Below are 12,549 nucleotides of genomic sequence, written 5' to 3' on the forward strand. Positions count from 1 at the left end.
GAGGAGGGGTGGGGCTGGGGAAGGTAGGTGGGATGGTGATAGGTAAGTGCAGGTAGGCAGTGGTGGGGATTGGTCAGTGAGGTGGAATGGGCGGATAGGTGGGAGAGATGATGGACAGGTTGTGTCAAGTCAAGGAGGTGGGGATGAGAGGGAGGGTTGGTCGTGGGATAAGGCCGGGGGTGGGGAGATTTTGAAACTGGTAAAATCCATTTAAGCCATCAGGCTGTAAGCTCCCAAGGTGGAATATGGGGTGCTGCTCCTCCAGTTTCCGGGTGGCGTCATTGTGACACTGAAGGAAGCCCAGGATGGACATGTCATCCAGGGAGTGGGAGGGGGAGTTGAAATGGTTCGCGACTGGAAGGTGGTGTTGTGTGTCGCGAACAGAGTGCAGGTGCTCTACAAAGTGGTCTCCGAGCCTCTGCTTGGTCTCACCGATGTAGAGGAGGCTACATCGGGAGCAATGGATACAATAGATCACATTAATGGGTATGCAGGTGAACCTCTGTCTGATGTGAAAGGTTTGTTTGGTGCCTTGAATGGAGATGGGGGGTGGGGGGAGGTGTAGGGGCAGGTGTAGCACTTCCTGTGGTTGCAGGGAAAGGTGGTGGGGTTAGTGGGGAGTGTGGAGCGGACGAGGGAGTTGTGGAGACAGTGGCCCCTACGGAAGGCAGATAGCGGTGGGGAGGGAAAAATGTCATTGGTAGTGGGGTCAGATTGCAGGTGGCGGAAGTGATGGAGAACAATATGTTGGACACGGAGGTTAGTGGGGTGATATGTGAGGGCAGAGATGCAGGAAATGCAAGAGATGCAGTCAAGAGCATTTTTGACCACCGAAGGGGTAAGTTGCAGTCCTTGAAATAAGAGGACATCTGGGATGTTGTGGAGTGAAACACCCCATCTTGGGAGCAGATGCAGCGGAGGTGGAGGATTTAGGAATAGGGGATGGCATTCTTGCAGGAAGGTGGGCTAGAGGAGGTGTAGTCTAGGTAGCTGTGGGAGTTGGTGAGCTTGAAATAGATGTCGGTTTTGAGGTGGTCACCGGAGACGGAGACAGAGCGGACAAGGAATGAGAGGTAGGTATCAGAGATGGTCCAGGGGAACTTGAGGTTGGGATGAAAAGTGTTTGTAAAGTTGATGAACTGTTGAAACTCTTAGTGGGAGCACGAGGCAGCGCCGATACGGTCATCAATGCAGCGGAAGAAGAGGTGGGGTATAGCGTCAGTGTAGCTGTGGAACAGGGACTGTTCCATGTATCCTACAAAGAGGCAGGCATAGCTTGGGCCCATGCAGGTACCCATGGCCACCCCCTGAGTCTGTAGGAAGTGGGAGGAGTTAAAGGCGAAGTTGTTAAGGGTAACGACAAATTCAGACAAGTGGATGACAGTGTCGATGGAGGGGGACTGGTTGGGCCTGCAGGAGAGGAAGCAGCAGAGGGCATTTCAGCCATCTACATTGAGGATACAAGTGTACAGGGATTGGATGTCTACAGTGAAGATGAGATGTTGGGGGCCAGAGAATTGGAAGTGTCGGAGGAGGTGGAAGGCGTGGGTGGTGTCCCGGACCTAGGTGGGGAGTTCCTGGACCGGGGGGCAGAAAACAGAATCAAGGTAAGCAGAGATAAGTTCAGTGGGGCAGGAGCAGGCAGAGACAGTGGGTCGACCAGGGCAGTCAGGTTTGTGGATTTTGGGAAGGAGATAGAAGCGGGCAGTGTGGCGTTGGGGAACGATGAGGTTGGAGGCCGTGGGTGGGAGGTCACCTGAGGTGAGAGGTTGTGAATGGTTTGAGAGACGATGGTTTGGTGATCAGGGGTGGGGTCATGATCGAGGGGGCAGTAGGAGGAGGTGTCAGAGAGTTGGCTCCTGGCCTTGACTATGTAAAGGACAGTGCGCTTTATACAGCACCTGCACTCTGTTCGCGAAAAACAACACCACCTTCTGGTTGTGAACCACTTCCTGGGTGGCGTATCCATCCTGGGCCTCCTCAAGTGTCACAATGACGCCACCTGGAAACTGGAGGAGCAGCACCTCATATTTCACCTTGGGGGCCTACAGCCCAATGGCCCAAATGTGGATTTTACCAGTTTCAAAATCTCCCCACCCCCAGTCTCATCCCATGACCAACCCTCCCTCTCATCCCCGCCTCCTTGACTTGATACAACCTGTCCATCTTCTCTCCGACCTACCTGCTCCTCCCACCTCACTGACGAATCCCCACCACTCCCTACTTGCACTCACCTATCACCATCCCACCTACCTTCCCCAGCCACACCCCTCCTCTCTCTATTTATTTCTGAGCTCCTTTACCCCTCCCCCATTTCTGAAGAAGGGTCCTGACCCGAAACATCAACTTTCCTGCTTCTCTGTTTCACATCCACCTTGTTAAGTCTGTTCAGGAGTTTCTATGTTGTAAACAAGTCTTTTAAACTTCATCTGAACTTCAGAAACACCATTTAAATTGAACCATTTTCTTACCAGAAAATAGGCTTAGTATGAATAAAAAAAAAAATTGCACTTCTGTTACCAGAATCTTCATAGAACGAATGCTAATTTTAATGGTTCAGCAAGCAAGCACATGGTTTGAGAATTAGCAGATAGCAAACACAGAACAGGAATAAATTGGTCAATTTCAGAGTGGAAGCTGGTGATTAGTGGGGTACTATTAGGATCAGTGATTAGGCCCCAGCTAGTCCTAACATTTACCAATGAATTAGTCGAGGGAATTAAATGTATTATTTCAAATGTGAAAACAACACAAGAATACAAGGAATTGTGAGTGATGAAGAAGAGCCTTTATTGTGACTTAGACAAGTTGACTGAGCAGACAATACATGGCACATGTAGTATAATGTGGAGTTATCCACTTCAGTTGGAAAAACCGAATGGCAGATTATAATTTAAACAATGATAGATTTGGAAGGAGGTGTACAATGGGACGTGTGCCTCCTTGCATAAATGTCCCTGAAAGTAAGCATCCAAGTACAGCAGGTAGTTAGGAAGGCAAATGAAAGCTAGCCTTCAATGCAAGAGGGATTTGAGTACAGGAGCAAAGATAAAAGCAAAATACTGCCGATGGTAGAAATCTGAAATAAAAACAGAACTGGCAGCATCTGTAGAGGCAGAAAAAGAGAGTTAACATTTCAAGTCCAGTATGAGTCTTCTTTAGAACTCTGAACCCACAGATAGTGCCAAATTTTCCAGTTTAATGTTTCTGTTTTTATGTCTTGATGCAGCCAAAGAAGACCTTGGTGAGACCATACCTGGAGTATTCTGTGCAATTTTGGTCTCCTTACCCAAGAAAATATGCACTTTGCCACAGAGGGAGTTCAGTGAAGGTGCAGGAAGATCATCTTGTGATGGCAGGTTTGGCTTATGAAGAGAGGCTGGGTCGACTGGACCTGTATTCATTGGAGTTGAGAAGACTAAGAAGGGAATTGTTTGAAACATATAAAATTCTGACAGGACTGGAGACAGACTGGATGCAAGATGAATGGTTCGCTGGCTGGAGGAATATAACAAGGGTCATTGTCTTAGGATACAGGGTTGACAATTTAGGATTGAGATGAGGAGAAACTTCTTCACTAGGAGTTAATGCTATGGAATTCTCTACAATGTAAGGCAGAGGGGCCGAGCCGGAGTATATTTCAAAAATAAATTGATTCCTAGACACTCAATGCACCACAGAACATAGGGAAATAGCAGACGTATGGCACTGGATCAGCCATGTTCACGCTGAATGATGAAGTAAACTCAGTGGGCTGAATGGCCTATTCTTGCTGCTATTTTCTATATTTCTAACTCTGGGCCTGATATTTGATGGGGATAGAAACAAAGGCTGGTCACCTGAACCTGATCATCAATGTTGTGAAGATTTTATTAATGAATTCTGTGCTTAACAGGTAATTCCAGGTCTGCTAAAAACAAAATTCTTGGAATTGAAAATAGTTGAGCGCCATTTTGAAGAACTCAAAATGAGTCAGATCAGAATTTGTCATTTGCAAGTTTAGCACCTTTCCTTCTGAGATATCAGTCTTTCCAACTTAGTTAGACATGGAGCAAGGGCAGCATTGGAATAACAGTTATCTGTTAAATAATTTTATGACCTCTGTTTACTTTTGGCGCATGCACTGTATAAACTGTAAGATTACAACCTGTTCCACTGTGCATTATGTTCAACAAATTATTATAAATCCACCCTCGGAATAACATTAGATGTCTGAAAGAACACCGATTTTCATCCATAATTTCAACATTCTGAATTAAAACCTGCAAATAAAATCCCAAGGAAGCACACACCCACCTTATACTGTATCAACTCAATCACAAAGTTTGTGATTTTGATAAGCATCATGGGCAGAGGACATGAAGAGAAATCCTGAAGAAAACTGGACTTTCTTTTAATTTTCTGATTTAAATTCTGCTTCCTTTAAAAATGGTCGATGTTGCTGGATTCACAAAATGTCAAGATTGCTAAATGACCCTTGTCCAGAACTCCAGTGGTTAGCACTGCTGCCTCACAACGCCAGGGACCCGGGTTCAATTCCACTCTCGGGCGACTGTCTGTGTGGAGCTTGCACGTTTTCCCTGTGTCTGCGTGGGTTTCCTCCGGGGCTCCAGTGTCCTCCCACAGTCCAAAGATGTGCAGGTTAGGGTGGATTGGCCATGCTAAATTGCCCGTAGTGTTTCAGGGATATGCAGGTTAGGGGGACGGATCTGGGTGGGATGCTCTTTGTGTCGGTGTGGACTTGTTGGGCCGAAGGGCCTGTTTTCACACTGTAGGGATTCTATGATCCTGACTCCGCTCATACATTGTAAACTGTGAGGAAGACAGTGTAGAATTCCAAAAAGACACTGACAAATTGGAAGAGTGGGCAGATAGATGGCAGATAAGGTTCAATGCAGAGGAGTGAGAGATGATATACTTTAGTAGGAAAAAGATTGAAAGACAATATAAAATAGGGACTACAATTCTAAAAGGAATACCAGAGTAGAGGGACCTGGCTGTATGTGTGCACAGATCATTGAAGGTGGTAGGGTAAGTGGAAAGAGCAGTTCATAAAACGTACAGAGTCCTCAGCTTTATTGATAGGAGCAAAGAATGCAAGAGCGAGGAGGCAATTTGAACTTGTGAAAAAACACTTGTTAGAACCTCACCCAGAGCACTGTGCACAGTTGTGGGTGCCACATCATAAGAAAGATGTGAATGCAGAGTGCAGACTAATTACAAGAATGAGAAACTTCAATTATGAGGATAGATCGAAGAAGCTGAGACTGTTCTCTTTGGAGAGAAGAAGGCCAAGAGGAGATTTTCAGAATCGTAAGCAGGGTGGATAGAGCAGAAAGGAAGAAAATGGTCCTGTTTGTAAAAGGAACCAGAACAACAGGGCATAGATTTAAAGTGATGTGCAAAAGAAATAGGGAAAAAGAGATAAAACTTATCACTCAGTGAATAGTTGGTATGAAATACACTGCCTGGAAGTGTAGTGTAACAAGTTCAATTGATGCATTCATCAGGGGCAATAAATGATTATTTAGATCTGGGGAAAGAGGAGGAGATTAGCACAAGGTGATGATGCTCATTTGAAGAGTCGGCGAGGGTGCGGTGGGCTGAATGGCCCCCTTTTGCAGCGTAACACTTTGTGAGATAAGCTTTCTGCTTTCAGTTAGCTTTGAACAAAGGAAAACCTTAAGGTCCACCATGCTAAAATGGGTGCTAATGCCTATGGCTGTGTTTGTTAACACGTTGTATACCACTTAGATTCGCACATGTACATTTAAACAGACCCTCCACCTTGCTGGACTTTCCTTCAATAACACACGTGGGCATTGCAGCCTTTGTGTATGACGTTATTAAAATTTTACATGATGAGATAGCAGGTCTGGAATTGTGTGTGGGTGTCACTGCACATCAGCTTTACAGACTCCTCTTCAATTTACAATCTAAACTCTAATGGGAGAGGTAAAGATACACTGTTAGCATAACAAACTTCTAATTTCAGTCCCTGAAATACATGTCTTTGTCACATGATTGAAATCTGAACTTGTTGACTTGCTAACTACCCAAGTCAGGAATTCTAACCCAGTCACTATCTTGACATCACAAGAAAAGCGGCTTTTGGCCTTAACAACTAGAAGGACTGCCTTCCATCTCTCTCTCCCAAAAGTCACATCTCCAGAAGACTCTCGTAAGTTGTTTACCAAATTGGACTAATTTTCAGGGCACAAGAAATATTGCTGCATCTTCATATGGCATCCACCTGCATCCCAGGAAAATAATTGCTACAAGATGAGACAACTGACAGACACTGAATTAGATACTGGCCTATTGAACTCTTTAAGTCACATAAAGAAATGCCCCCATCATTGATTTTTTTTAAAAAGAAATTCATAATTTCCAACTTCCTCCCTCCCCTTCCTTTTTCATTCTACCTAGAATGATGTTTTTGTGTGAATGAAGCAGAGAAGGCAATCTCTGTACTGAGTGTTTTTGTTAATAAACCTTACCTTTAATTTAGTCTTCGAGATTGCAACTAAAAGAAACACACAGGGTTTGGGGAACTGTGCCTCAGCCTACTTCAGTAAAGGGTTGGTTGAAAAGGGAAAATCTTATGTAACAATCTTGGGCTTAAGGAGGAAAACCAATAATTTAAATTTGCCCCAATCTCCCTTTATCCATGACATAAGCATTACTAAACTGCTGCCCAAAACTTGAATATTTTTCAACCTATTGCCCATGCAACTACAAGTCACTTAATGTCTGACTGTTAACCAGTTCCACAGCAAACAGTTCAATGGATGTGGCAGGCAAAGGGTTCTTTATTTGTGTACAGATTTCATTTAAAACAAACGTTGTGAATGTTCGAGCATTTCCAAATAGAAACGGGCAGGTGCCAAAATAGATCTTTAACCAAAAATTAAGTTTGTCTTTAGCAATAAGAGTTTATATTAATACAGCAGTCTGATATAATACAAGATCCCAAAATACTGGAGAGAAAGACTGAAAAAATAATATTTGAATATTGAACCACATAAGATCTTAAATCAGAGGGACAAAACTTGGTTAAAGAAATAGGTTTTCAGGAGTTTCTTAAAGGAGGAAAAGAATTCGACAGGAGGAGTGATGTACGAATAGAATCTTTGTGCTTGGGATGTTCAACGTGTAATGGCAATGATGGTGCAATTAAAATTGAGCTGCACAAGAGGCCAGAATTAGAGTAATGCAAATATGTTTCAAAGTTGTAAGGTTGAAGGAAGTCACTAAGATAAGGAGGGTTGAGGCCACATTCAGGCTGAAAATGAAGATAAGAATTTTAATATCAAAATATTGCTTGACCAAGGTATCAATATTGATCAGTGAGCACAAAAGTGATCGATGAACAGAACTTGGAGCAAGTTAAGACAAGGGCAACAGAGATTTGGTTGATATCAGGTATACTGAATACTGCATTGACAGAAAGGGTTTAACAACATTAAAATACAATGAATTGACTTTTCTTTATAACATTTTGGGTTGTTTCATTTACAAATGCTGTTGATTGTTATATAATATTTTGGATTGCCTCACCTGCTGTGATGTAACTTGTCACAGCAAATCAGATACAAACAGAGTTTTCAATGCAGGTTGTTAGATAGAAATTCTCAGTATGGTTGAAGCTTTAAATAAAGATATTTTTTCAGACTTGTTGTTACAAAGGGAAGACCTTTGCAGAGTTCTGAATAATTGTAAAAACACTGACTTCAGACACTGTGACAAAGATATGCAGTCGCCTGAACACCGTTTTCATTTATTCCCACTGCATTACTATCATCTCCCATTCAAGAAGATCTATGGCATTTGAGTTATGATCAGTGCTTCAATCAATGATCACATGATAACTAATAATTTGGCTATATTTTATTATATACTATGTAAACTATGCAAAGATATAAAATAGCAATCTCCAGATGCAAAGATACCCAACAGTCTTACCTGCAGTAACAAAACAACACAGCCACAAATCCTGCAAGAATCACTGCAGTTCCTCCTAATATAGCCACGAGGAGCGAGGTATGGTAGGTGGTGATATCTTTTGCAATACGACCAATCGTACCTAAATATAAGGCAGCAAGTTTTAATATTAATCACATGTTTGCAATATGCTACAAATGATTAAAAAATTAGTCAGGGTTCTTTGGGGCGCAGTGGTACTGTCCCTATCTCTGAGCCAAGGGACCCAGGTTCAAGTCCCACCTGCTCAAGAGTTATGTAATAACATCTCTGAATGGATTGATTTGAAAACAAAATCACAGTCAGCACCAAGTGACTATGTGAACTAATGAGGCCTGTTGTACTCAGCACAGACTTTCTGCATTTCTTAACCTCATACCAAATGCAAACTAGAAATTAATTTTATGATTCCACACTTTTGAGTAAGTAGATCATGTGATTGTCTAGTTTCTGCAAGTAAATTTGGACGTTAGTGAAGTTTATTGGCTTGACCTAACGTAGTACTAAGTATTATAGTCACAGAATTTACTGCAGAGGAGGAAGCTAATTGGCCTATAATATCAATATTGGGTAAGTGAAATAACTATCCACCTAATCCCTTTCATAATAACACTTCACACTTATTTTTGTTTGTAATATTTATCCCCGACCTTTCTGTTTCCTCTAGATTCTAGCTAATACCCTAACAAAGTTCAGTGTAAAAGGAACCTTCAGCTTCTCCACTTTTCTTCTATCTTCAGTCGCTATCCTTTAGTCACTTACTCACTCACCAACCAGCGTTGATAGCTATCCCAGTTTATCTCAAAATCCTTTATAATTTCAGTATCTCAATCAGATTTCCTGTTAATTGCCATTGATGCATTTTTTTTTTGCCTCTAGTCTCTTTTCAGGACTAATGCTGTTCATTGCTCAAAATTTCAGCAGTTCTTTATGTATGAATAATTAAAGTAGGTCATTAGTAATACAGTATAGAAACCAAAGAATTTTTCTGTATTTCAAGCACATCTGATTTTAATTGCTCCGCTGTCTGTATGCATACCTTTGATAGCATGGGTCCTAAAGCTCCACATTGCTCTAAATTTAGATTACCTGTCCTAACATCATTTTATGTGCCCTGGTACAAAATAGTGTTTGATTACTATGAAGTACAGCAGAATATATTCCTAGGTTTAATGATGCAATATAAATGAAATAATGGGGGGGCAACTTAGTCATACATCAATTAATTTCCTGTGAGGGCACTAACAAACAACACAATCATTATTTTCTGAAATTACTCTCCTTCCTTCCCATGATATAATTGTACATCTTTCTTGCTAATTCTATTTGTGTTAGCCATTCTCTCTCTCTTTCTCTCACAGTACGGTTCCCATATGCTTCTCACAACAGGGGATGTTCCCTTCCAATAAACAGCATTGCCTCCACTGATAAAGATTTTAAAGCAGAACTCTCAAAACCTACGACAGGGTAACCCACGTTGTATTGATAGTTCAGAATGGGTGCTAATGTTACATAATCAGTGTCAGATGATGTCTGTTAAATTCCATTGTGTGGTATGAAAGTAGTGCAGTAGGGACATGCAATGGCAGCAAAAAAAAAGGATGAATAAAATTGCAAGACACACTCAGGATCACACATATGCAGCTGCTATTGCTGATTATATGCTGAAAATGACAGACCTGAAAGATGATTACTTGCCAGCTCCGACAGATTGGAAACTGGGTGCGGTTTGTGGAGCTGGAATAGGGTCAGACTCAAAAATAAGGAGGGAAGAAAATTTGTAATAATGTAGAGACAGACAATGAGTATGTGGGCTTGCTAACATATTTTAAATTTGATTCAAGACTTTTATATGGATAGGAGAAAAATAATTAAAATGATTGAGAGACACTACAAATCCTGGTTGATAGGTTCAGTCAAATGAACAGTAGTAAACTGGAATAACAATTATTCAAAATGCAAACATTACATACCAATAAGATGACAGATAGCAGAGAAGAAAAATATAGAATAGCAATAAAGTCTATTACTGTTATTTGCCAAAGTCAATTTCTCATTCTGAATGAAAAAGAAACAAATAGTTGGCTGACTTTCTTTGATTATTTTCAAGATAGGTAGTTGAAATGAACCTGAAAGTTTATTTCTGTACATTTATTAGATAGCATTTGGTCTTCTGTTTTGTTGACTTTTAAGAAGAGTGTAATTATTGCCCTATAATCTTGTTTGAGATTTAAGCAGCTGCTTCACCAATTAGAAATTTTATATAGATGGCAGGATTTTCAAATGTTTGTGGGGTGAGGCCAGTTGCAGGTGGGCAGGCTTTGAAAACAGAACTCCCAGGTGGCATGCCAATCTTCCAATCCCTCGGAAGGAAGCACAATTTTCAAAGTGAGGGCACTGGTGGAAAGGGGCTAGCAATCAGCTCACCTCCAATTAACTGTCTATTCAGCTCATCAAAGAGCTTGTTAATAGCTTGAAAGGACCAGAAAGAATTTTTCAAAGCAGCAATGTGAAAAGTGAATTCTGTGGTGTGTTTTTATGATGCTGCTGATGATGAACTGAAGTGATTTAAAAAAAAATCTTATTCAGATTGAGGTGCTCAAGCAGTGGCACAAAGTAGGCCCGCTCTGCTCAGCCGTGGTAGGTACCTTGTGACTGACCATTTGGCTGCTGTATGCACTGTGAGGCTGCTGGGCCACAGCTCTCCTTCCTGTTTAAATCTGTAAGCCCACTCGTGGCTACCATCTGCCACAGAGCTTAAGGTTTCAGCTCTAGATTCTGAATTCAAGCAATTCCTGGTACCACTAAGTTTGCTTCTGGCCTAATTAGGGTCTTTATATATTAAAATAGTACAGTGTCAATAAAACAAATACAACGTGGAGACAGGGCCTGTAAGTGATCTGGACGTTAAGATCCCAGCCTCAGATTAAAATCTTTGTGCATGCAAGAACAACCTTGAGAAAAAAGCTGTTGCAAACTGTAGTCAATATTTCAGTATCAGTTAATACGCAAAAAGGCTTCATCTGGAGGTTAATCTTTTGAAGATTGTCTTCAAGGACATTGGGAAAGGACAAAGTTAGGTTTATCTCTGATGTCTCAAGTAGTCAAATTGCTGAAGTATTCACTGTTGAAACAAATACAAGAATAATGTCCACTATTTATGAATTTTCAGAATCCAATCTGCTCTACAGTTCTGCCCAATCCCTACAAGTTTATAAATCTAAAAAAAACTTGCACACCAGCGACAAAATGGAAAATGATAAGAAATAAGTACAATTGCTTGCTAGTGTAGAACTTGGGTATTTTCCGAAAAGACAGCCATTGCTTCCAAAGCTTTTGTCTTGCGCTCATCAGTATTACCGCAAGAATGAATATTTTCAAATAGTAACAAAAATTTATGTGACAGGAGCTGAATAACCAGCACATGGACTCTAACTGACTAAGATGTTGGCATGGAGAGAGCAATGGGGAACTGTAGGGATCTCAAGCTACTGCATGATTTTTAAAAAAGGCAACCTGTAATAGAGTGAATTCAGAGAGTACTCAATCAGCTCCTGGTTGCAGAATCCAAGATCTCTGCTGTTAGGTACAATTCAAATAATGGTCGACACTTGCTGAACAATCCTGAGTATCATAATAGTTACTTGAACAACTAATTTAAGTTAATCAGTCAAGCCACTTGTGAGAAGCAACATGAATTCATGCACAGAGATCCATTTCCCGCAAACAAAACTAATGTTGCTCAAATCTTACATTTTATTGTATTGTATTACCCAGGAGCTCAGGGAACAATCAAACAAACTCTCTTTCCTTTCTGCGAAAACCCCAAATGGGTTCGTCTCTGTAGTCTATCACAAACCTACCTTCTCCGGTCAATATATAGATTTGGATTCTTATAGCTCCATAAACTACAGAATTGACCTTATCGGCAAGCTTGTAAATTTGGTCCAAGCTCTTTCTTCACCATACAGGCTTGATACTAAATTAAAATGTGTCAAAGGTATCCCCTGTGGGATAATAGCTATCCTGATCAAATAACTGTTAATTGTTATCATGCAAAATCATGAATCTGTCTAAGGTTGCAACTGTTGGTCCTAAACATGTTCTAATCTACTACAATTTTCCCTGGAAGGGTAAGGCGTCTCAAACATTTGAGCAACAGATGGAGCTAGAGGTTTCAAACCACTACTGTGCCGTAGCAACACAAATGCTATTTTCCACCAACAGGATATTGCTATCAAGCCAAAAAAACATCCTGCCAACCATAAAAATTAGCAATCCAGTATATGAGTTTCTATGTCAGTATGATGACAGTTATGGAGGTCATATTTCCACCTCCCAAAATAACTGGTGGATCATACAAAAGGCATGTCCTGTTGGCTATTCACAACAGGCAGAGTACTGACCATACTAATCTAACCCATGCTTGAAAAACTCAAAACAGAGCCTAACATTCGACGCAACTCTGTGATTATACATCACTTACTAAACAATCAGCAAATGTGCCCAGAACTATACTAACAACCAATTTAAAATTATTATTCAAGCTCGCAACATGACTCACTT

The 12,549-nt window shown here is 41.2% G+C and overlaps 1 protein-coding gene across 1 annotated transcript in view; it reads right to left on the reverse strand.

The window, feature by feature from the left end:
• The window catches only part of LOC109931221 (protein FAM171B), a 36,976-nt gene that overhangs the window by 5,432 nt on the left and 18,995 nt on the right, over positions 1-12,549 (reverse strand). The window contains exon 7 of the mRNA XM_048598755.1: positions 7,966-8,086. Within this exon, the coding sequence (XP_048454712.1) occupies positions 7,966-8,086 (121 nt within the window). The remainder of the gene's footprint in view (positions 1-7,965; positions 8,087-12,549) is intronic.

The sequence above is a fragment of the Rhincodon typus genome, chromosome 7, assembly GCF_021869965.1.
Source record: "Rhincodon typus isolate 14 chromosome 7, sRhiTyp1.1, whole genome shotgun sequence".
Classification (NCBI taxonomy): Eukaryota; Metazoa; Chordata; class Chondrichthyes; order Orectolobiformes; family Rhincodontidae; genus Rhincodon; species Rhincodon typus.